Source organism: Pantherophis guttatus, chromosome 1, assembly GCF_059756535.1.
Source record: "Pantherophis guttatus breed Tessera chromosome 1, ASM5975653v1, whole genome shotgun sequence".
In the NCBI taxonomy this organism is placed as follows: domain Eukaryota; kingdom Metazoa; phylum Chordata; class Lepidosauria; order Squamata; family Colubridae; genus Pantherophis; species Pantherophis guttatus.
In genome coordinates this window covers 223,793,493-223,819,825 of record NC_142063.1, presented here as the reverse complement: position 1 = coordinate 223,819,825, position 26,333 = coordinate 223,793,493, and the positions used below count along the sequence as shown (strand labels likewise).

The following is a 26,333-nucleotide window of genomic DNA, read 5'->3' as shown; positions in this document are numbered from 1 at the left end:
ATCATCTACTAAAACTTTAGCATACTTTGTATTTATTGGTCCTAAACAGTCAGTAAACTGCTATTTTAAATATCTTTTATGGGATAATTTGGCATAGGAAATAACTTCATTTATAGTGTTGGAAGTTGGGGAAATAAATAGCAGCAGCCATTCTCCATTTTAAAATGTGTGGCCAGAAAGTGACCACAAAAAGAGAACATACCAGAAGAAACAAATCATATTGACAATACAGCTAACAATAAAGTCAAATTATTTAGTCTTTGGAAATGGTATTAGTCTGGGGGAGTCTGGATGAAGTCACATGCAAGTAAAGGCTCCTTAATTCATCGCACCATATGTAATATTGAGCAAAACAGTTGTAGAAAATCTTTGTAGAAAGAGTATGGCTGGTTCTGAATCTGTTGTTCGGCTGTGAGTGAAGAAAAAAAAACCACAATGAGAAATAATAAAGAGAAGCGATAAATAAAAATAATAAACATTGGTAGAATCTTTGATGGGAAAATGAAATTAAAATTAAGAGATGGGCAACTAACCTACAGAGATTATGCCAAAAAAGTGTGATTTTCTGTCAGAAATCTAAATTTGAAACCATCATAAAGATCATTCCCTAGAACAGTATAGTCGTAGGATGCCTGTGTTTAACTGCTTTCAAACTAATTCCAAATGGCCTTGTAAGGTTTATAAAAATTATGTGGTGGATTTGCCTAATCATTTATTTATAATTGGTTTATATTTGCAATGTGAATCCTATATTATGCATAAATAAAATTGTAATTTCAGTGGATTTACTCTGAATAGTCAAGATCCAAACTCTTAACAAAAACACTCTTGGTTGTATCCTGTGCATCCAGAATTAAAGGTTTACAGTGGAACTATAATTATGAAATTTTAAAAATAGTGCTGCAACATGTTACTGTTTCTTTAGAAATTGTATATGAAAGTAAAATTTTATCACAATCATTTGAGATATGATGGAAATTCAGTTCTATTTAAATAGTTTTTTGATTGAATGTGACTCTGTTAAATAGTGAAGCAGAAGTGGGTAAAGGTGACTTTGCACTGGCACCTTTGTGCTGGTTTATATACATGAAAAAAAAACCCTCTACAATTTTAGAATAAGGTTCTTCTGTTTTCATTTGGATAGAGAAAAAATGACAAAAATTTATTACATGGATTATTAATAATTAAATTATTAAAAATAATTTAAAAATTAATAATGATTATTATAGTAGAAAGATATGCTTATTCCCTAATTCAATCAGCTTTCAGGGCTATCAGGTTTATGAAAGTATTTTCAAACTGAATCAAGAATTGTCCTATGCACTAAAACTTTTCTTTTCGTATTCAACTAACCCTAACATGCCAAAATGCTTTTTTTTTTCCTTGCATGATGTTTATTGCTGAGAAGTTATTCCACATTAGCTTTCAAGCAGAGACACATGCAAGTCTGCTTTGGGGCAGAAACTTCCAATCCTTGAACAGCTCTTGTCCTGAATGAGCAGAGAATTCTTCTTGAGGACATCAGTTGGTGGACTCCTCACTGCAGCTTTTTCTTTCCTCTTGTGGTGTCTTTCTGAGTGGGACAGTGGTGGTGGTGGGCAGCAGTCTGTGTTGCTGAAATATGCTGTAGGTAATAGTGTAAGTATTTGCAACCATGTGTTAACCATTTCAATACGTTTCAGTACTGCTTTAAAACAAACTGTAATACTTCTTTCTTCTTTTACTTTTAAGACCTTGAAAAACAAGGAGGCCCTTGTACGTGGGGAATTTTCTAACCTGGAAGAACAGCAGAAAGCAGTGTTGAATGAGAACAAGAAACTTATGGCAAGAATAAGTGAACTTGAGAAGGTTATGGAGGAGATAAGGAAACAGAAGCTGCAGCTGGAGGAAGAACTTCCAAAAGCCAAAGAAGATGCAGAAAGGGAATTAAAGAAGCAGCAGAAGAAAACTGAAGAGATTTGTCTTCAGAAAGTTAAGGCTGAGCAAGAAGCGAAGCGAATTTCCATGGAATTAGAGGATGTCCTTAAAGAGAAAGAAGCTGCAGAACAGGAGTTAGAACGTGTGAAACAGCTCACTTTGAAAGCTGAGGTTCAAAGAAATGCGGTTGAAGAAAATCTTAGGGCTTTCAGAATTCAACTTGAAGAAAGCAACATGATTCGAAAAACCTTTGAAGAACATTTAAAAAGGAAAGACACAAGCCTTCAGGACCTGGAGCAGCAAAAAAAGGCTTTAATGGAAGAGCTGAAGAAAAAAACAGCTGAAGAAGAGAAGCTTTTGAAACTAATTAAGGAAATGGAACGTGATCTCGAGCTGCAAGGTAGTTCAGTGAAAAACAAGTTCAGAGAAAAGGAAATAACTGACATCAGAAGGCAAATTACTATAATAGGAAGAGAAACTTGCGCAGACATTTTCAGAGAAAAACAAGACATAAAGAACATAGAGGAATTCCAACAAATAGTAGATGAACTAACAGTAGCCAACAAGAAGTCTGAAAAAATAATTAAGGATTTAAAATACGAACTTCATGAACTTGAGCTACAGAATGCATCCTCTGAAGAAAAAGCTCGTTTATTAAAAGAAAAACTAGATGAAGCCAATCATTCTCTCAGACGCCTTAAAATAGAGTTGGACCAAAAAGAGCTGGTTGAGCAAGGTTACTTGGAACAACTAAAAGAACTTGACAAGCAGCTGCAGAAAGCCACATGTAAAGCTGAAGAAATAATGCAAGAATCCATGGAACTTAAAAGAATTAATATGAATTATCAAGAAGACTTGAGGTCACTTCAAAAGGAAAAGGCACAGTTAAAGAGGGAGCTGGAGGAATTGACAAGGACACACACAGAAATCGAAATTATTGCTCAGCAGTTGCGTTCACAGATTGCCTCTCTTCAACAAGAGAAAATGATAGCTGAACAGAGAACTATATCATGTAAAGGGGAAGCAAGCAATCTGCAAGAGCAATTTAGAAAACTGCAGGAGCAATTGCTTCAAAAAACAAGAGAAGAAAAAGAGAGCCAGCTGACTATTCAAAGACTGAAAGATGACTTAGCCGACAGTAATCACTTGGTAGAAAAATTAAAGCAAAAGGTGGAGGAGCTTACCAGGTGGAATAGTGAAACTAAAATTATGATGACTGAAGTGCACACTGAATCAGAGAGGATAGTTCTGGAGAGACAGATTATTGACAGGAAAAATGACGAATTAAAAGCTTTGGTTGATAGCTTCAAGGAGCAGCTCCGTGTTACAAATGAAGAGCTGCACAAACAGATCATAATTGAGCAAGAGCACTTGGATAAAATCAAGAGATTAGAAGATGAGTTAGTCAATGCAAAAGATGTAATTAATGAGTATAAGCAGAAATGCGACAGGGATATCACTTATAACATGAATACTGAGATGGAGCTAAGAAACTTAAACACTCAGGTGAGTACATTCGCTATGGAAATTAAAATGAATGAGCAGAAAATCCAGCAGCAACAAGCTCATATTCAAGAACTCAACAATAAGATAAAGAAGTTGCAAGATGATTTCCACCAGAAGACTTTAGATGAGCAAACGGCACGTAAAAAGATGGCATTGCTCCAGGAAGAGTCAATTAAATACAAGCATTCTGCCGAAGAATTTAAGAAGAAATTTGATAAACTCTTGGAATCGCACAACATTGCTGAAAATGACATTTCAGGCATAAGGATGGAATGCATCACTTTACAGCAAGAGAAACACATGGCTCAAGAAAACATCAGAATGTATCAGATTCAGATTGAAGATTTGCAGAACAGACTTCAAAAATGCCGTGATCAGCTCCAACAAGGGAAACATGCAGAAATGGAACATTTGCAGAAGTACCGCAAACTAGAAGAGGAATTCCAAATGCAGAAACGAACAATGGAACACTTGAAGCACCAAATAGATCTGCAGAAAAGAGAGCACTGCAATCAGTTGCGTTTGTTTCAGAACGAGATCAACAAAAAGAATGTCCAGTTGGACTTTGGATTGAAAGGACTTGACTATGGTTACTTGGGAGATGCCTCTCTGAGAGATTTTGAACAACGTAAAGTCTGTACAAATACTTCTCCTTTATTAAGAAGAAGGCAAACTGAGATAAGCAGCACAGGTTGTAAATCTGAACAGCTACTAGCTCAGAAATTGCAAATGGTTTCCACTGATTCATTGCCACGAGAAAAGCCATTCCAGATGTCTGGAATCGCTCACTCTTTGGGAAGTGGAGTAAACCAACAATCCTATTCGGAGTATGTTTCCCAAACAAGTACACAATTTGAAATCAGCATTGATAACAACAAACCCGCTACAAGATTATCAGAAATAGATAACTTGAGAGATGGCAAATTCCTCAATTCACGACATGAAGAAAGTTATGAAATGGGATTAGGGAAACAACTGCATCCGCTGGAGGTACACCATACAATTTGATATTTATGGCCTTCGTTGTACTTTCTGCCTTTAAGCATTCTTTAGCACTTTTCTTTTCTTCTACTGAAGGTTAAAGTTAGTTATTTAAAAGGTGGCATCAGATCCGTAGAAAAAACATATTTATTTAGATGTACTTTCCACCTACATGTCTGGCTAAAAATGCTAAATGTGTATATATTATTAGAAAGATAAATACTCACAATTCAAATCAACATCTACATTATGAGATTTGCAACAAAAATGCCCCTTCCTAAAAAAGTTTCTGTTCAGGATTCTCTACTAATCCCACCTCAACCCCCTGCATGTTTTCCCTCTCTTCCAGTTATCACTTCTATTGTGTGGCACTTTCACTCTTCACTAAGCTTGTATTTTGTCCTTTTAGATTTTTTAAATAGATTTTTTTGTACTTTGTAAAAGATGACTTTCCCTTGGACACACCAATGTCTAGTTTTGGCTACAGTCCGACTATTGTGGATCGTGACACCTACCTATTAGCTGGAGTAAAGATCACCAGTTGCAATATTTAAATCGTAGGCACTAAAGCATATTCTTTCTTTTTCTATTGTTTTTCTGTGTTTCCATTCAGCTTTCTTGCTCATATAGCTTCTGTATTGTCAGTACTAATAAACTGGCTGATGCTTATTTGCTGTTTGTATTCTGCATTCCTCCCTCCCACTTACTGTAATACATGATGTTGCTTTCTAAATATAATATCCTTCACAATGTTAAAAAAAATTCCTGTTTACAGATAGTGAACAGCAAGCAGTATGGTGTACATGCTGAAGCTTCTACATATAATCAAGAAAATGGCAAGACATTTGGTAATGAAGGAAGACTTCTTGAGGGATACAGAGCATCAGAAGGGTTTAGAAGTGAAGATGTTTCAAAGATCAGTACTGCCTTAGAGGAGAAGCAAGCCAAGGAGATTCCTACTGAATATGATAAAATAAAATTTCAAGGCCTCCGAGAGGAAGTAAATGCCAGGCAGTTGATTGAAGTTAAGCTTCTAGACTTGACCACAGCTGGACAGCTCCACTCAGGGAAGAAGGCCATTGCTGAGGTGCAAAAAGACCTTGAGATTTTTTTAACAAAGCCTACTGCAGTAGCTGGGCTGTACATAGAAGCTAGCAAAAACAAGATCTCTCTTGCTTCTGCAGCTAAACAAAGAGTAATTGATAAAACATCAGCTCTAGCATTGTTAGAAGCTCAGGTTGCCACAGGTTTCATCATTGATCCCATAACTGGTAAAAAATTCTCAGTAGATGAATCGGTCATCAGCGGACTGGTAGATTATGAATGGAAAACCAGGCTTCTGGAGGCAGAAAAGGCAGTTTTAGGTTATCTGTTTTCTGGGAAAAAGCTGTCTGTTTACCAAGCAGTGGAAGCTAGAATCTTAGAAAGGCAAAAAGGCAAAAATATTCTTGAAGCTCAGATTGCCACTGGGGGAGTCATTGACCCTGTCAGAAGCGTCCGAATTTCTCCCGAGATTGCAGTGGAGCTAGGGTTGCTGAATAACACAATGTTGAAATATTTACACGAACCTTCCAGTAACAAAAAAAGCTTTGAGAATCCCAATAACAGGCAAGCCATGTATTATAATGACCTGCTGAAATTGTGTGTGCTTGATGTAGCTAGCAAATGCTTCCTGCTTCCTGTTGGGGAGAGGAAAATAAGCACTCCATCTGCAGAAAAGATTCATAAGGTATCTGTGGTTGACATTAACACCGGTGCGGAAATGACTTCCTATGAGGCATATAAAAAGTCCCTGATAGACAAAAGTACATACCTTGAGCTATCTAGACAGGAATTTCAGTGGAAAGAGTCCACGTGCTTTGATGCCAGTGGAAATTCTTACTTTGTTCTGACAGACCTGAAAACGGGGCTGCAGTTCAATATTGATGAGGCCTTAATTGCTGGCAAAATAGACAGAGTGTCAGTCAGTAAATACAAGGAAGGGCATCTTACAGCTAGTGAGCTTGGTGACATTTTGTTGACCAATTCCAAGCCACATATCGATCTCCATAGTCCCATTGCCGGGGTCTGGCTGCCTGAGACAAATGAAAGAATGGCTATTGCAAAAGCTTCTCGCAAAAACCTGGTGGACAGGAACACTGCGCTGAGGTGTCTGGAGGCTCAAATCTGCACAGGAGGGGTAATTGATCCCTTGACTGGAAAGAGGTACCCAGTGTCAGAAGCCTTACAAAGGGAGTTAATTGATGAGGCATGTGCTAAACACCTTCAGCAATGTGAATTGGTCTTCACTGGCATTAAGCACCCTTTATCAAACAGTATTGTCTCAGTCACCGAAGCAATAAATAAAAACCTTCTAGACAAAGAAGTAGGCACTCGCTGCTTGGAATATCAGCATTTGACAGGTGGGTTGATAGATCCCAATTCTCATTCTAGATTGTCAATGGAGGATGCCATCAAGAATGGCCTAATTGATGCTGTTACTGCCACAAAAACTCAAGATGATAAATTCTACATAAAAAGCCTGATGTGCCCTAAGACAAAAAAGCAATTAACCTATCAGGAAGCTCTCCAGGGAGCTATTTTTGACTGCCATACAGGGCTACGCTTGCTAGAAGCCTCAGAGCTGATCACCTCAGGTATATCAAGGCTTTATTATTCTACCCAGTAATTAAACTAACCTAGCCGTTTATTTTTTGAGACAATTTTTTTGTAACAACAGATTATTCTTAAGAGTAAACAGGGAGCATACCCCACAATCACTAGCACTGATGACATTATCTTGTTGGGTAGTTTGAATGTTTGCAAGTTTACAGCCAAGTTCAAAGACTGCACCAAGGACTCCACAGTTCAACCCTGAGCTATAAATATTCTCTTCTGTTGGAACAAAGTTCCATTCTGTGGTAAGGGAGCAAACTGTCACATCATAGAAATAATTCCCACTTATATAATTGTACAACATGGTGGAGGGAAAAAAATCACTCAATCCCTGAACCTTGCAACACAGTTTGGCTTTGCTTATATATGGTTGTTTGCATACTCTAAATCTCGTATTGCTCTATGCTTGTAACCTTAGAACACAATAAAATTTAGATATTTCTATGTTTTACTGGTTTCTGTGGAAGATTTAAATTCATGCTTAATTTTTCTCATAATGCAACTGTACTTCAGTTATGATTGGATTGTGCTTCAGTTGCTGTTGTTTTCTATAAATAAAAATAGTAGCTTATAAAAAGATGAATTATATTGATATGTTTCACTTCATTCTAATCTGGTTTTTGCCATTCCAGCTGAACTTTTTAAATTTATTTTTTTAAAAAATATATTCCATTGTAATCAAATCAGTGTAAGTTATTAAAAAATCATGAATTTTAGGATTTCCACCAAAGTTAAGTACAGTAGAGAGCTAAGTGTGTAGACTCTCTCATAATGACACTTAAATGTTTATTTTCATAACTACTTCTGCCCATTTTCAGGGAATAGTAAAACATGGAATTATAAACTTGCAGAGGTTCATAGACAAATTATAAGAAAAAAATATATATTAAAAAGGGTAAAAGATGCAAATTTCCATTAAGCTGAGTCTGTCAAAGTAAGGTAGTACAATCTTAAGTACTTGATAATGAGTTATATTCACTGAGGCCTATATCGTAGTTTAAATATTTAAGATTGGTCAGTCAAAAAATTTAAGGACCATTTTATACTCCTGTTATATCAATTAAAATGAATTTTTCTCTTTATTTTGGCACTTGAGTCTTTACATTGCTTCTAATTGGAGCCTTAAATTATCAGTGGAGATGGCTATACAACTGTCAAACGGGTTCCTTTCTGATGGATCAATTATCGCCTGCTGAATAAAAATTGTATGATATTTTGTCTATGGGAAGGGTTTTAGGTATTTTATATTAATGAAATGTGATAACTTCTTTAACTGCATGATATCAGGTGTGAGTTTATAGCTAATGCAAAAGCTGCAGTTTAACTAATAAAAGTTTTCCTTCCCATTGTTAGGAGACTAACGGTTTCTGTCATACGCATTGAATCAGCTCTGTATAGAAGAATGTGTTCATATGTATCATAATGACTATCCTGATTTTTTTAAAAAAAAAAACCTTCAAATAAAGGTTGATTTTTTAAAAAAATATTAATCTCCCCCCCCCCTTTAATCCATACATAATGATACAGCAGCAACTGGGATAAAAATAAAGTTTATTTAACTCTGGCATCTTCGACAATACATTTCTTAACAGAATAGTTATGTTTGGTCTGTACCTATTGTTTAATGTTCAGCAGTTTTAAATATTTCTGTATTTGTAATGCCCATTGTTCATCAGAAATCAATGGAAGAAGAAAAGAAAGAACATGTTGAAAAAACTGGGGACTTACTGAAATGGGTTACAGAAATCACAAGGAGCCTCAACAAAGGCAGCGGAGAAAGGGCTGAAAAAGCAGATTTTCTTAAGAAGCAGGTATTAAAACATTGCTTCAGTGTATGTAATAAACAGCTGCATGGATCTGTAATGTTTTATTTTTGCATGTCTGTGGTTCTACTAAGGAGTCAACTGTGGCTCGTGCACATTATTTCATTTCTTCATACCAGCAAGCTGAAGGGTCTCAGGCAAGATTCTTTGTATGCCCTATATCAGTCCCAATAACATTCTCCTTTGGTTTCAAATTTTCATAAAATTTATATTCAACTATACTAGTACTTAGATTTATACATCACTTTTCTCAAAGAATAAACTTGTAATGATTCCATAAAGTAGTGAACATTTAGAGAAAACATGTCGATGTATGATTTTGGAAATGGGCCATGAAGGCACCTGCTCAATTCAACTGGTATCTGGCAAGTGGCTGCGCGAAAGGAAGGAAGGAAGGAAGGAAAGGAGGAAAGAAAGAAAGAAAAAGAAAGAAAGAAAAAGAAAGAAAGAAAGAAAGAAAAAGAAAAAGAAAAAGAAAGAAACTACCTGGAATGAGGGGTACAGGGGTTATGACTGCTAAAATAACTTATGTCTCCAGAGTGTCAGGGCCAACCCTGTCAACCTAGTTGGATGATTTGTGGGGAGGGCAGGTTTTTTTTTTAAAGACGTGAATTTTGGGGTGTCATGTGGTTTTTTTTAACCATGGAGGGCCTGTTGGTTATGTGAATCACATGTTGCCACTCTTAGTAAAGAACAGTATATTCGAAAGTACAGTTTAGCAGTCCATGGAATTGTCATAGGGCCAACAAAATAACAGGAAGCACATATCTAACATTACTGGTTTCTGTTGCATAACCTCGGAAGAATCAACCTTCATATTAAGGAGAGTATGGTCTGCGAACCCAGCTTCTTCTGATTTATTCAGCAACATCTGGGTAAACAAATCATAGCATAGAATGTTGTGTGAACTCTGCTAAAATCCATTCAAGTTAAATTTACACTAAATTAAAATATCCTTTTGTTAAAATTTAAAATTTTACCTAATACATAAATTGAACATATTAATTCTAAGTTTCCCTCAGAAAATAGTTCTCAACCAAGAATGAAGCATTATAGATATATTTTTGCTAGATATACTTACAGATTTTTGCATGAGTAGAAGATTTTTAACTAGTTTCTATCCATTCAGTGAATATTACTGTAACGGAGGCATATTTTATAGATTTGGATTCAAATTTCATCTTAAATCTTAGCAGTTATAGTCAGAAGAAAGTAAGCTTGATATTTTTCTTTTGAAAAATCCAAAACAATGTCATCATGGATATTGTAATTAAAGAGATGATTATTTGTTTGGCTATTACCCCTGCTGATTTCTCCCTTCAGGATTATATTGAACCAATATTATGATAGCAAGGAATATTCATTGTGCTCCGTATATCAGACTGTTCAGTGCAGACGTCTCAGAATTAGCCATCAGGAGAACATTTTTATATTCATCCTCATACCTTAGTTTCAAAATATAGTTCAGTGCTGGGAGCATTCAGAGAAACAAAAGAAAAAGGGAGTGGCTTAAAAAAAAAAAACATGGCCTGTGAGAATAGCCCCGGATTGTCACTATGAGCAATCCAAAGAGTCTATTTTAGTGCCTTAATTAGCTCACCTGGATCATTCAGGACAGTCATTTTTTAGAAACTAGAAAGATGTAGCTACTTCCAGTGTTAACAAACAAGGATATTCCTTTGCTCTTCTGCCCCTTCTTTAAGAGGGACTGTCTCCCAGCTTTCTGAAGTAAATGTTGTGATGTACCATGATAAGGATAGTAAGAATCTAATCTCTTGACAGAGTGTCATTTACAAAGAAATACTTTCAGTAGTAATACGGATTGTGGATGGCTATGGGCTGTTTCCACCTTTATTTATATGACGTTATTAGGTCTTTTAGTAGAACTGTTAGGTTATGTAAGAAAAATATTTGGAACTACAGCAAGTATTCTTTTAGCATATATTTTTATGACTGCTGTAGGCACCTAGTGGATAGTGTCCTTCCACAATGAATGAAATATTCCACTTAGTGCTCTGAGCAATTTCTCAATTACTATAATAATTTTAAATTAATTTGAACACTTGAAAAGCTTATGAACTGCATAAGCTTTCAATTGCACTTAGACTGCACCTCATCTAATGTTTTGCTTCTGTCAGTCACATTAGGCAAAAGTGAATTAAAGATAAGAAGACTGGAGAATAGCAAATAAAAGCTTAGTCATTCAGATCTACAAGTTCTTCTATCTCATGTTAATGTTCTTCATTTTCAAGCTATGTCCAAGATAGGCTTATAGTAGCCATGAAGTAAAAATTCCAGTAGAAAAGATTATGTGTATCTCAGAATTGAACCCCAAAGGGAAAGTTGTAGTTTGATCTTCAAAAAGAGTTTTTATTAATATGTCCGAGGTCTGAAGGTGTTTGATAAATTACATCTTTGACTTGGCTCCAGTCCATTTTGGGAAAAGATTTGTCAAAGTTAATTCAATCTTTGTTTTTAACTAAGAAGAACTGATGATTGGTATAAATTACAACCCCTGACTTAGAATCAGTCATAAATGAAATATCAAAATCCTAATTTGTCATAGTAATTCCTGCATTCCACCTCCCCCAAACAGGTAAACAAAAATTCTGCCTGGTGATGCATTATATTCCTCCAGCTAATGTAAAAAATACAAAACTAGAAATAAGCTTTTGAGATGCATAATTATCTTCAACTATAGGTCGAATATTGAGTGTGTTCACTTTAGTATCATAATAAAATTGTAAAAATAATAAAGGTGAAATACAAATAAATAATCAGCCTGTTCTCACTTGACAATATATGCTTACCTAAAAGCCACCTAAAGCAAAAACCAGAACAGTTTAGGGAAAAAAATTAGAGGCATAATTAGTACATGCTTATTTATTTAATATTTCTTTACATACATAATTCACTGTTTTTGCTTCCTGTTAAATTATCTGTGCGATTGCTCTCCTAATTAAGCATATGTTAGGGTATTTCAGTTCTAAGTTTTGATTTAAGTTCCTGGCTTCTGTTCCCAAGGAAAAAAGATACAAGAATGCCCATCTTAGCACATCTATGAGAGGCTTATTTTTGTATGTGTATATGTGTGTCTGTATATGTACACACAGTATGATCTGGCTTGTTCAAAAACAAGAAATTAATTCGGGGACAAAGCAGGCATGGCAATCTATTCTGTATTAATATCAAATCTGAATATACTTCAAATACACATCTTTTTTTGCTTAATCTTAAAATATTTTATATTGCTTAAAGTACATTTTAAGTCTGTTATAAGAGCCTTGTAGATATTTGAATGTACTATCTTATTTTCTAGATTTCTTCTGATGAATTATCAGCCAAGAAAGAACAGCTATCAGAGGCTTTGCAAGGAACACAGATATTTTTAGCAAAACATGGTGACAAGTACGTTACACTTATTTTGAAATGTAATGATGCTATTTCAACCTTTATAACAGCATCTAGTCTTTTGATATGTTGAATCGTATAGTTTCTAAAACTTAAGAAAAGGGGTTTGAATTAATTTTAAAAGGAACTTTGGTCTTTCCTATACCAAAGTGCTTTTGGAATGTTGTTGTGAACCATCCTAGTGTTCAGGTTGTTGGTAAACCAAGATTTATCAGAATCATGGCTTCTTATTCTATGCTATTGCAATCTATTTTTGAAAATCACATATGTACCTTTAATTTGTATTATAGAATGACAAATGATGAGAAAAACGAAATGGAAAATCATATAAAGTCCTTGCAAGAGTGTTCCAAACTCTTATCCAATGAAGGTTTGATACAGTTGGAGGAAGAAAGAAATATAGAAGATGAAAACATGGATGCAAAGGTAGCCTAAAACCTATATTACTGATGGTCATGTATGGTCTAAACCTTACTTATTGCATGGGTATTGAATTGTATATTAATACTATTTTTTTAAATCCTGCATTAAATTGTGTACATCGGACAAAAGGAAGACTAAAGGAGAATTTTCAGTATTTTTTGTGTAATAAGAATTATTACTGAATATATAAAAAGGAAGATATAGTCATACATATATGAATAAATCTTTAAATTTGTGTCTTGCATGAACTAAGAACAAAAAAAAATCATACATCACTTACCTTTCTTTTTAAAACCCATCTTTTACAAATTCTGTTTCAGAACCCTGACACCCTGCAAAAATTTGGTAGATTATACTTCTTGCTTTGTATATTTATTTCAAAAGTTCATTAAATTTCAGCTGGTTACATACTTTTGAAAGGGCGCTCTCACTAACTGTGAGATAAATACCTTTAAGGCCTATCATGATCTGTAAAAAGTATTACAAAATGTCAGTTAATATATGCAATATATATAAATATATTTAATATATGAAAAAACATATCTTTCACATGTGTATTAAGTGTTTCTAATGGATGACTTTCAATGCAAACCAGTTGCAATGCATTTAGGTGGTTACAGTGGTGTCGACATAAAAGTGCTGTATGCTGTAAACATGAGTAGCATGACTATTGGTATCACTATTTTCTGAATATCCTTAACTTCTCACCAACCACATAGATGGCATGACAGTTTGTCTTCCAGGAACGTGTCTTTTTCTCTCACTCTATGACCATTGGCTCTTGTATTCCACTAACCTTGTTGATGTGTGCAGAACATAGACTTTTGGTTTGCTGATGCATGCCATGTCTCAATCTTGTATCACACCATGTGCAGTTGAATCACTGACATAGATCATTTCTGCATTGACTTGCTAACATTCACAGTCTTGCTCCAAATCTGGTAAGTAAATTATTTTTATTGCTGTCTACAGATAAGTATTTAAATTCAGAGATTTCATGTTTTAATATTTATTGGATACTGAAAAAAAATGTATTTTTATGTTCTTAGGTAGACAAAGTCATAGCTGGCATCATTGATCCGACTACCGGAGAGATGTTTTCAATCTTCCAGGCAATTTATAAAGGCCTTATTGACTATGACACTGGAATCCAATTACTTCAGAGGCAGATTATTTTATCTGGTTTAATTTCACCTACCTTGGGAAAGAATTTTGATCTTGAACAAGCAAAGACCCTTAAACTTGTTGATGAACAAGTTGCATCGGAATTGCAAGGTTTGCAGAACGCTAAGAAGGTTATTTTGCAACTGAGTGCAACCACAATCCCAGTTGTGACTGCTTTGGAGCAAGGAATCATTTCAGAATCTTTGGCTGTTAAAATTCTTGAGATCCAGCTTTCTGGAGGATACCTAAAAATAGCCGGCACAGAAGAACCACTAACTTTGCACAAAACTTTCCAAAAGAACCTGATTTCTGGCGCGCTATATGCTAAGATCCTAGAAAGCCAGGACAGATCTAGAGAACTTATTGATCCCAATACTGCAGAAAAGTTATCATTTGAGGAATTGCTTGAAAGAACTGTCGTACACAAAGAAACAAGCTTAAGGTTTTTACCAGTGGCTCTTCAAGAAAGAAGCAAAATAACACTAACGTGCGGAAGGAAAATAACTGTTATGAGGGCAGCTCATGAAGGACTCATAGAGAAGGAGACTATGTTCAGGCTGTTAGATGCTCAGCTACTTTCTGGGGGCATAATTGATCCCAATTCAGATCACAGGATGACTGTCGAAGAAGCAATGAGAGAAGGAGTTATAGATCAAGATACTGCCTGTGCTCTTTTGACTCGTCAAGTTCAAACAGGTGGAATCCTATCACCGAACTCCCCGAAACGTTTGACTGTAGATGAAGCTGTGCAGTGCAACCTGATCTCTTCTACTTGTGCCTTGCTGGTGTTAGAGGCACAGCAAGGTTTTTTAGGACTCGTTTGGCCACACAGTGGTGAAATATTCCCTGTATCTATATCTTTGCATCAAGGCATGATATCTAACGAACTGGCCTGCAAAATTTTAGATGGGAGGCAAAAAATAGCAGCACTATATATTCCAGAAACTTCTGAAGTAATCAGCTTAAATAATGCAGCCCAGCAAGGAATTATAGATAGTAACATTTTATCCATTTTGAGTAATATTACTCTTCCTGATGAATTGCCGAATGGGGATAATGTGCCATTCCCATTGAAAAGGTCTGCAAGATGTTTCTCGTTTTATGAATTCCATTCATCTACACAGAGTGAACAAAGAAAGGACATTGAACATCTGAACACCAGCAAACCCACAAGTCACCACTCACAACAGAATCAAAAGCTATTCATGTCTTACCTAATGATAAACAGTTATATGGATGCAAATACAGGCCAGAGACTTTTGTTGCATTGTGGTGACTTAAATGAGGCTGCCAGTTTGTTAATGGATGACAAGAACCGTGAATGCATTACAGTTGGAACTGAAGAACAATTTTGTGAATCTTCTGAAAATAGGGAGGGTCCATATCTTGAGCAACTGCCTAAAAATATAATACTTAACTCTGTTACTGGCAATGCTTTAGGTCAAGAGACAAGTATCCAAAGTATGCTTAGCAACAATAATGGGGGGAAATTTCAAAAAGTTCACCAGAATTTAGTTAACCAATCATGTGCTAAAGCTGATGAGGCAAAAGAGTCCCTTGATAAGCATTTGCAAGGAAATCTTCTTTTAAGCAGAAATGAAGTTGGCACATGCATGATAGACAGGGAAAATGAGAGTGGCAATGAAAACCTTTTAGGTAACTTAGATAATGTTTTGGATATAAATAATCCTTCAGCATTTATTAATGGAAGAAAACAACCAAACAACACTGAGGAATGTTCACCTCACTTTCTTCAGGATAATGAAGAAATTATATTAATAAAAGATGAAGAAAAAGTTAATTTCAAGAATAGTTTACTTACCACTGTGAAAACTAGAGATAAATCTTTAAAAGAGCCTACTCAGGAAGAATTAGGGGCTTGTAATGAAAAACGGATATTACAGTCAGATGCTAACATCATTGCTGCGTCCCATAATAATAATTACAGAGTATCTCCTTTGGAACCTAGAGAGCCTACTCCTGATAACCTATTATTAGATAGTTGTATGAATAGCCATTGGACATCTGTGATGGAAAATAATTTTTCTAAGGATGATCAACCACTGAAAGACAACATCGCTTTGATAAATCAGGAACAGATTAAAACTGAAAGAAATGAATCTCTGGAGAGCAATATTAATATCAGTGACAAACCTGTAAATGAGAGTAACATAGATAGTAGAACTTTGCATGATTATTGTACTAAATCTTATAGAGTTCCACCATCAGAATGTGATATTGAGCCCTTTCAGATAGATCATATTATTATCACTCATACTGGCCTTCCAGTGGAAGGCAATATTGGTACAACATTGGCAGGAATCAGTTCTGGATTTCTTGATGGCTCACCTGTCAATATAGATAGCCCTCTTAGATTACTTAATGAACCATCTGTGAATGATAATAGCTTACTTCTAGAAGGCAGCAATAGTAAGCCTAGTGAAACACAGGATGAAAGAAAATGTATCATTCCACATTTGGGAAGTAGTAATGAATACAGAGATAGTCAAGGCCTTTGTGATATAGCTCAGCATAAAGATGGCAGCATACATAATTATCATAGTGATGATATTGTTGATAATACGGCTGAAGTTGATACGGGTAGGTCCTCTACAGATAAGGGAACTATTATTCCAGAAGCCAGTGATGATGTGCAGTGTATTAAAATTGCTGTAGATAAACCAATAGAAGAAGCATCAAAATATCTTCTGCATGAGAAAGAGGAGAGTTTTCTATGCTCCAATGGTCAATTGGATAATGATGATACACCTGAAACTTTGAGTAAGAAACCATTCAGTGGAGGCACTGTTCAGGAAGAGAAGGGAGAAGGGACTGGAAATGTAGATAAGGAATGGAGGGAAAAAGAAAGAGATGAGGTTTTTACCTCCCTGAGAAAATTGGATGAAGCCGAAATAAAACAAGGTAGGCAAGAGCAGAGTAGTACTGAAGAAGAAAATTATTTCGATGATACCGAACAAGAAAGCATTTCTGTAGATAATTACTTAGGCAATAAGGATAAGGAAAGTGAAGATGACTTTGATAGTTACGATTATGTAGATTTTGATTATTATACTTCTGATGAGACCGATTATGAGAATGAGGAAGTGATGGAAATGCATTATGCACTGTGCCAGGGTATAAGCACTGGCAGCCAGTGTTTAGAAGACAAGAGAGAACAGTTTCGAAAAACAGCAGAAGGCAACTTTACTCATCATGACTGCAACTTGCAAGTAGAGTTGAAAAATGGCTTACCGTGTTTTAAAGGAAACAATGTCAATGACTGTCAAAGTATAACAAATGATAAAAGTAAAGGTGAAAGCCAGAAAGATGCTGAAAAGGTTTTGGAACCTTTCTTAGAAAGAAAGTTTGAAGCATACTGCAGTCAAACTGTGGCTTCAGGGAATGCCACTGGAACAAAAGATGTTCAGGCTGAGCCAGACATTGTTCTTCAAAACACTTTGCCTTCTGAGCACAATGAGGCTATCGGGCAAGATGTAAAAGCAGTGTCATTTGAGAGTTGTAAGAAAAGTCATGGATTAAATGATAGACAGTTAGCACAAGATATCATGGGTGATGGGAAACAGAATAAAAATGGAGTTCTTTGGGAAGATAGTAGCTGGGAATCAGATGGAAGCTTGCCAAAGAATTGTTCATTGGGTGTTAAAATCACTTATGAAACTATTCCCTCATGTCAGGAGAACCCGAGTCTCGATCAGTTTTCAAATGAAGCTAAATCTCTTGTACAACCTAGTGGCTTGGCTACAGACGTAACTATTGACAGTGATGAAGTAGTTGATCTTTCTACTTACTTAAAGCAGTGTGCACAAAATATCAAAACCAAGGATATCCTAGTGCTGCAACAGGGAGTTTCATCTGACATCCTGGAAATTGAAAGAGGCAATAAAGAGAATGGAATGGAAACTGAAAAAACCCAAACAAAACAGCATTCTGAAGAACCGAGTTTCCAGATTCTGACATCAGATACACCAGAACCTATTCAAATGAATGACACCAAAGGAAGAGAAGGACATTCCAAATTATATCATGAAAATCTCCAATCGGAAAGCTTTGATATTATGGAAAATAAAACTTCTAAAGAAGTAATTAACAAAGTTGGAATGGGTTATAAGGAACATTTGCAAACAGTGGGCTCCTTTTTTGATACTTTAGGCACTATGGGTAACAGCTGTCCTAGTACAAAACCAAATGAGCATGAAATACTTGTTAATCACAGTAGTGAAAGAAATGATGAGGTAGAGGACATTCAAGATAATAATTCTACTTTCTTACAAAAAGCCACCAAGAACAATGTGCAATTATCACCGAAAGAAACACATTCACTTGATTTTCCTCTAATAGAGGATCAGAAAATACATTTGTCTAATGTCCCTGCTACATTGCATGAAACCTTACCAAATATACTTAAAAACAGAATAGATGATTTCTGCATTCACTACAATGAGGAAGATAAATCTTTAGGTTATACTGGCACAAGGGCTTTAATGCAAAATGTATTTAAAACAGTTAATCATATGCATCAGGAACAGTCTAATCAATCTGATATCAAAGATGAAAACAATGTTGCCAAAACAGCCGTTCTGGTCAATTCATTTTGCATCAGTGCAAATGAACACAATCCTCCCCCAGATATTTGGCTTGATAATAGCAGTCCTGATCTCCTCCTTGATATCCTGAAGCAAGATCATTCTAATCCTAAAAATAATGGCAAATATGGAATCATCAGCGACAAAAACCAGACTGAAAGGAATCAGGTGAAAATAGTTTCTCAGCTTGACCAATTAGTTCCAAACCCAGATGGAGCTAAAGATGCTTCAGAATTAAAATCAGTTGCCTGCTCAAAGAACCCAGCTAAGGAGCTATACCATTCAGAAGAATACTTTTGTGATCATGCCTTGGAAATGAAGGAATCTTTTCCAGGATCTGTGGCAACAAGCACGGTGAGCAGCAATTTGTACGTTTTTCATGTTTTGTTTGAGTAGCTTGGCTGTACCATTTCATCAAACATGTCAAAACTGAAGGGTAACCATAAGCAGGGGGTTGGACTAGAATACTTCCAAGGTTCCTTCCACCTCTGTTATTGTATTCTATTCTAAATTCCCTATAAAGAAATGTAAATGTTCTCTAGTTATTGGTATTGTAGGATCACTGGTAAACAATTAAGTTGATCCTCCAGGCTTATTTTAAACTATAGCTGTAAAGAGTTCGTTTTAATGGGAATAATAATAAATGCAGATGAATTGCTTTTATAAATAGTTTTGCTAAAATGACCTGTTGTTCAATAATGTTTCCAGTTGTCCAGTGCTCTGCAGCCCTGTTCTTGCTACACAGAGAACCTGAGGAGGCACTTGATAATAGTCCAAGATATGAAATTTCTCTTAGATGATCTGCAGCCCATCAGTAATGACTTGGAAGCTCTAAAAATACAACTTGAACAATTAGAGGTAAATTATTGATTTTCATAGAAAGTAGGATTAGTATAGAAATGTTTGTTTATTTAACAAATGTATATGGCTTACAAGATCCAAACTTATATGACTGGGATAGGATTTCAATCCAGGTCTCCCCTATTTGAATTATGTGTTTATGCACTATATCATTTTCATGTAAAGAAAGGTTAATGTGTAAACTTACAATTTTTAGTAGGAGTAGTGCAGTGAAATGTAAAATTTGTTACTACTGGTTCTGTGGGCGTGGTTTGGTGGTGGTGGGTAATGTGACTGGGTGGGCGTGGCCAACTTTTTTTTTTTTTTTTTACACTTTTAAAACCATTTTTTCTATTTTTTCTTTGGTCGAAGGGGTTGTAAAAAAATGCTTTTAAAAGCCTCTGCTGATCAGGCAACTCAGCTGGGATCGTCAGAGGCTTTTAAAAGCAGTTTTTACTTTTAAAAGCAGTTTTTTTGGCCAAAGAGGTTGTAGAAAAAATGCTTTTAAAAATAAAAAGAAAGCCTCTAATTATTGCACGGCTCAGCTGGGCATGGTGGGGGGCAGATATTTTTGCTACCGGTTCTCCGAACCACCCACCTCCATCGCTACCGGATCAAGTGATCCGGTCCAAACCGGGAGCATTTCACCCCTGGAGTTGTGGTAATATTACCCAGGAGTCAGTTTCCTTATTCCTTTTTTCTGATAGGCAATACAAATTTGTTTTAGCCCTGATATTAGTTAATTCTGACTAATAGAATGAAGAATAGAATTCATCTACTTTTATTCTCATGTCATGTTACTATATGGTGCTTTATTTTTTATACATATAGGCATTTGAATCAGGACTTGCGGGGTTTGCTGTCACCTTGCGAAAAGATATGAAGTTGGCAGAAGACTTTCTGAAATTACATTCCACAGATGTTTCTGCACAGCAGGAACTGGAAGATCTAAAAGAAAGCTATAAATGCTTAGAGAAGGAATTCTCTGTGGTCTGTGAAATGTCTTCAAACCGAGCAAAGCAAATAGTCTTTGCCGTAGACTCTGAAATGGTAAGTTCATTTACTTACTTACTTACTTACTTATTTTTAAAAAATTCACACAATTCCAAAGCTCTGGTTGGAGACATTACCTTACAATAATCCCCAGTTTAAAATATAAAATCACATGAAATATTTGATCACAAATTTACAGTTGTAAATTGATATTACCTCGCTTTTAAATTCAGGTACAGGTAGTCCTCAACTTACGATCACAATTGAGCCCAAAATTTATGTTGCTAAGCAAGACAGTTGTTAAGTGAATTTTGTATGATTTTACGACCTTTCTTGCCACAGTTCTAAAGTAAATCACTGTAGTTGTTAAGTTAGTAACACCATTGTTAAGTGAATCTGGCTTCCCCAGTGACTTTGCTTGTCAGAAGGTCATAAAAGGTCATCACCTGGCCCCAGAACACTACAATTGTCATAAATTGTCAGTTGTCAAGTGTCAGAATTTTGATCACATGACCATGAGGATGCTACAATGGCCATAATTGTGAAAAATGGTCATAGGCAGGGGTGAAATGCTCCCGGATTGGACAAGATCGCCTTGTCTGGTAGTGATTTTGGCCGTTGGTTCGGCGATCTGATAGCGACCCAACCGGGTGTCATTACTTCCTGGTTTTAACCAGGAAGTAATGTTTTTTTTACCATCTGCACATGCGCAGAAGATTTTGCGCATGTGCAGAAGGTCTGTGCACGCATGTGACGTGCATGCGGCATGTGCGCTTCCGAACCGGTAAGGAAGGTAAATAGATTTCACCCCTGGTCATAGGTCACTTTTTTTGGCGCCTTTGTAACTTTGAATGGTTACTAAATGAACTGTTGTAAGTCGAGGACTAACTGTACTTTATCCCTTTCATCTCTTTTTTATTTCTTCTGTTCCTCTCCCACCTGTATCCTCTCCATTCCTCTCAAATTGAAAAAATATTTATTTCAAAATTCCCTTATTGTATTAGGGGAAGAATGTTATGGATTAGAAGGGACGCCTCATAGTTTCTCCATTGATAACATAAAATGACTTTTGGAGATCTTCAAAATTCATACACAGTATAAGAGTAATTTTCTTTTGCTCTCATCTAAATGGAACGCTCTGGTATCTTTCTTAAGTCGGAAAAAGCTGTTAGCAAAATATGTCTTTTAAACACTTTATTTAGGCCAAGCTCGCTGTGTTGCATCAGGAACTTTTAGTCAGTCTTCAAGAGTTCACAGATTGGATCGTTGAAAAGAGTGACACGATAAATAATTTGAAGATGGTGAATGTTGGTGATGTGGAAGATGTGAAGAAAAAGCTTCTGTTAGCCAAAGCAAGTATTAGTTATTATTTATTAAATTTATTTCTTGCCCATCTCGCCACCAGGTGAGTCTAAACCAGGGGTGTCAAACTCAAGGCCCAGGGTCCAGATCCAGCCCATGTGGTGCTTAGATCTGGCCCGGGGGACCACCCTGGAAAAAGCAAAGGACAAGCCTGCGGTGCCCCTGCCAGCAAAAACGGAGCTCAAAAGGGCCCTTCAGTTTTCGCTGGCAGAGGGATGCAGGTAGCCGTCACAGCCGAAAACGGAGCCCAGGAGCCCATTTTCATTGGCAGAGCACTTGGGCCACCACAGGTGCCCCCGACACGAGTGATGTCGAGCTGACCACGCTCACCCTGGCCCCCTGAGGTGAAACACTGATGCGGCCCGCAATGAAATTGAGTTTGACACCCCTGGTCTAAACATTTACCGATCGATAGTTAATGATAATTACATATACTTCCAGACAGTAATATTTTGGGGAGAATGATGGGGGAATAGAATAATAAAAGCAACATTGGACCATTGTGATACAAGCCCCATTGTTTTTATACCTGTGTTGTGACATCACATACATATGAAAAGGATCAAATTTAAGGCACAAATGCAGCAAGCTCCCACTGCTCCCAGACATGGGACATTGCAAATGATTCTAACTTGGAATCACTCTCACTTACCAATAATCCAAATTACTAATGATGCTTGAATCAGTTACTCTGCATCATATGTTGTATAGGTGGCAAAGTAATGATTACGCTAAATTATAATACTAGCCATAAAGCTCTGTAGTAGAAAGTAATCTATACAATTCATTGTAGGACCAAATGTGTATCTCTACAAATACTAAGGATATCATTTTATAAATTAGTAATTATATATTTTCCATATGTTTCTATTTAAAATAAAGTAGCTACAGCTTTAGCATAGTTAAAACTTCATTAGTATGATTCTAAAATCTGTAGCTTGAATATTAAAATCAAAGATAAATATAATAGGTTTGAAGTATCAATTTTCACCAGAAAATTGGACTCCATGATAAGTGTCACAGATACTATGAGAAATATGGCTCTAATGTTATAACTTTAATGTTTTTATGGGAATAAATGCTTCTGATGAGAAATACTACAATTCTTTTTGTTGAGTTTAATATTGTAGATCAGTGTTTTTCAAACTTGGGAATTTTAAGTTGTTCGAATTTAAACTCCCAAAATTCCCTAGTCACATCTTAAAGTTGCCAAGTTTGAAAAACAGTGCCATGAAGTATGGTGAGTTAATGTATTTGAGCAATGTTCAGCATATACAATCAAATGCCAATATTCATTGTTAACTAAATCTTTTAAAGTTTTGAATAATTTCAATATCCAAAGTATTGATTAATAGATTCTGGATTATGAAAATCCAGTTTGATCAATCTAAATGTGATGAACATTTTACCAATTGTTTGTCTTATATAATTCGGATTCCAGAATTTTTAACCAGTCTTCTCCAAGGAGGTACTTCCAGGTGAATTGGACCCATAACCTCATCATCATAAAACATAGCATGTTAAAGATGATAGGAGTTGTAATTCATTACATCTTGGCAGCAGTTGGTTTAGATAAATTGTTCTTGACAATGTCATGAACAAAATAAAATCTGAAACACGCTCAGATACATCTTTAATGATCCTGGTTTTCTAATTCCTGATATTGTTTAGAATATTATCTGGCTTCCTTTGCTTAATTTGCAGGGCCAAGAAAAAGAGCTTGGATGTAGAAAACTGCAACTGGAATCCACAGCATTTGATATTCAGTTCTTCATTTCTGAACATGCCCAAGATCTTTCCCCAAACCAAAGCAAGCAACTCTTGAGGCTATTAAATTCTACACAACGACGCTTCCAAGAAATGCAAGAAAAAATAAGATCTCAAGTGGATCATTTTGAATCTCTCTTACAAACAGCTCAAGTTCTTATTGATCATCAGGTTTGCTTCTCTCTGTGGCCTTGTGCTTACTATTATTAGATAGATAAAGCAACAAGGTGCCAAAATTACAGTCCACCTAAACTTTGAAGCTGTTGAACACTGGATTTATCCTTCAGAAATCTAGAGAGGCATTATCAACAATTAGTTTAACGATCATTTAAATTTACCCTTCATAATAATAATTTTTACAACATAGGAGTGTTTTGGCTTCAAATGAAACTTAAACAAGCAACAATAATACAGAAAGAGTGGGATCTAAATTGTAATTAAGGTTTGAGTATGTAGAAAAAAAAGGGGAATTTGGTGATTAAATCCTACTTCTTCCTGTCAAGTTCAGCCAAAACCATCAATGCCTTTGTATGTGGGAAAACCATTGAGCAGCTTATTAACTTTCATGGTCTTTCATGGGTAAAGTGATACATTGTTGGGATCTTATTTTATATCCAAAGCTGCCAGAGGTGGGTTTCACATAATTTTACCACCGGTTCGCCGTGCACCGAAAGTGTGTGTGCGCACGGGCAGCCTTCCGCGCATGTGCTTTGCTCGTGCGCGCAGCTTGCACACATGCGTATGGCTTAGAAAATGTGGCTAAATAGGATGGCATAGCGTCTTGGTGGGTGGGCAGGCCCACCTGCAGGTCGCCACTATTGGTTCACCTGAACTGGTCCGAACCGGCTGAATACCACCACTGAAAGCTGCCCAACTGGAGATGCCTTAACTAGTACCGTGTTTCCCTGAAAATAAGACCCTGTCTTATATTTTTTTGAACCCCAAAATAAGTGCTTGGCCTTATTTTCAGGGAGGTCTTATTATTTTGGGACACATGGAGCAAGATGGGCTCCTCTTGCCATCTTACCTGATTTCCAGCGCTGTGTTTAAATATTTTTGGGGAGGGCTTATTTTCGGGGGAAGCTTATTTTAGCACATGCGCTCAAAAGCCCAATTGGGCTTACTATCAGGGGATGTCTTATTTTTGGGGAAACAGGGTATATGAAAAACAGACACTTGGTCAGAAGACTTGTTCAAAACAGAGCTAATAAAAAAGGCAATAACTCCAACTAGATTCAAGAGATAGTGTTTAAGGGCCAGGAGTGGAAGTCTTCTTACTAAAAAGGCTAGGACTTTATTAAAATAACAGAGGTGAAAAAAATACATGGAATGGGAAAGTAGGATACTTTCTACTGAAAGTATGAATCTTATTGCACGTGTGCTTCTGTAGTGTTTAAAATACATACATAATCTCAATGCTGATAACATTTACATGTACCAACTACCTAACACATAGTTTTCAACTAACATTGGTTTTGACATCCCTGTTTTAGAATTAATGCTTGTGTGTTACAGATTTTGAACAAGACAGAAATTTGGATTTTCACACGCCTAATGCATGGCCAGACTTCTGCTGGGCGATTCCATCTCAAACTGGTCTCTTTACTTACAGCATTTGTGAGGTTTATCCATACCTTTTATATTCCATTTCTTTAAACTGTGTGCAACTGCTCTCATGTTTACAGCATACTTTCGGAAACAATTTCTAATGAAAGCTTTGCAATGTGGTTGCTTGAAAATTAACTTACGGAACAACTTTTGTGTGCCTTTATGCAGCTTTGTTCTTATTCCAAAACAGGATTTGATGGATCAGCATCAGGAATTCCAAGAAAAATTACAGGATATATGTGATCTACTCACACACACAGAAAATCAGATTATTGGCCACAAAGAGGCCCTTGTGATTGAAGATAGCAAGACTGAATTACAGCAATACCAAGTCAGGCAACAGGTAAATTATCAAGTATCAACAAACACGCTAAACAGTCTGAATTTCACCAAGGACCAATTTGCAATGAGTGGAATCACTTCTCATGTTTAATCATGTCATGGCCAGGTTTTTTTTTTAACTTATGGGCAAACCAAAACATTGTGAATGCAAACCATGGATTATTGCTAAACCTGTGACATACTGTAAGACCCAAATTGATACATTTTCCAGCAAATTCTCATTGAAGCAAACAGCCTGTACTGAGGAAGTCAGGAATGTAAGAGTTAATACAGGTGCCTTTAATCTTTCAATTTTATTTTCCCCAATAAATCTCCCAGAAATGCTTCCAAAATACCAGAAAAAGGGAAGGGAATTGAATAGAGTTGCCCTGTGGTTAGATGGTTGGTCAATAAATTTAATAAATAAAAATTAACAAATACTTTCCTGATTTGTATTACTGTTGTCATTCTTCTTCAAGGAATTGCAGAGAAATATGCAAGCAAATACACAGTCCTTGGCAGAAATTGTGAAAGATACAGAAATGTTCTTGAAAGAGAATGGGGAAAAGCTCCCATTGGAAGATAAGACTGCTCTTGAGAGGAAATTGAATGAAGCGAAAACCAAGTGTTTGCTGCTAAGCCAGAAAGCAGAGGAATCCAGAAAAGAGCTGGATAAAGCTGTGACAACGGCTATTAAACAAGAAACAGAAAAGGTTTTTTGGCAAATATTTACTTTACTTTTCAAAATGATTTATTTTCATAATTTCCCCTTGTGTGTACTTTTTGATATGAGTGAGAGATTTCAGAAAAATCATTTGACAACTGAAAGAGTTGATCATCGTTATTCATTCATGTTTGCATATGTTTTCATTTATTCATCAAACATATCTAGATTTCCATATTCATTTATAAATATATTCATCAAACTACAGTTTAAAAAGAAATCTCAAACCGTTCC

General features: G+C 36.1%; 1 protein-coding gene across 18 annotated transcripts in view; it reads left to right on the top strand.

Annotated features, from left to right (window-relative positions):
* Positions 1 to 26,333, top strand: part of DST (dystonin) — a 336,699-nt gene that overhangs the window by 176,770 nt on the left and 133,596 nt on the right. For 16 of the 18 annotated variants that reach the window (XM_060689235.2, XM_087882458.1, XM_087882463.1 and 13 more), the window contains 5 exons: positions 8,736 to 8,870; positions 12,202 to 12,290; positions 12,584 to 12,719; positions 25,245 to 25,397; positions 25,855 to 26,088. In XM_060689235.2, the coding sequence (XP_060545218.2) occupies positions 8,736 to 8,870; positions 12,202 to 12,290; positions 12,584 to 12,719; positions 25,245 to 25,397; positions 25,855 to 26,088 (747 nt within the window). Of the gene's footprint in view, positions 1 to 1,731; positions 4,414 to 8,735; positions 8,871 to 12,201; positions 12,291 to 12,583; positions 12,720 to 13,765; positions 18,839 to 19,192; positions 19,343 to 20,155; positions 20,375 to 21,519; positions 21,670 to 23,383; positions 23,618 to 25,244; positions 25,398 to 25,854; positions 26,089 to 26,333 lie in introns of all 18 variants that reach the window. The other 2 variants (XM_087882465.1, XM_060689222.2) reach the window with 1 other exon arrangement.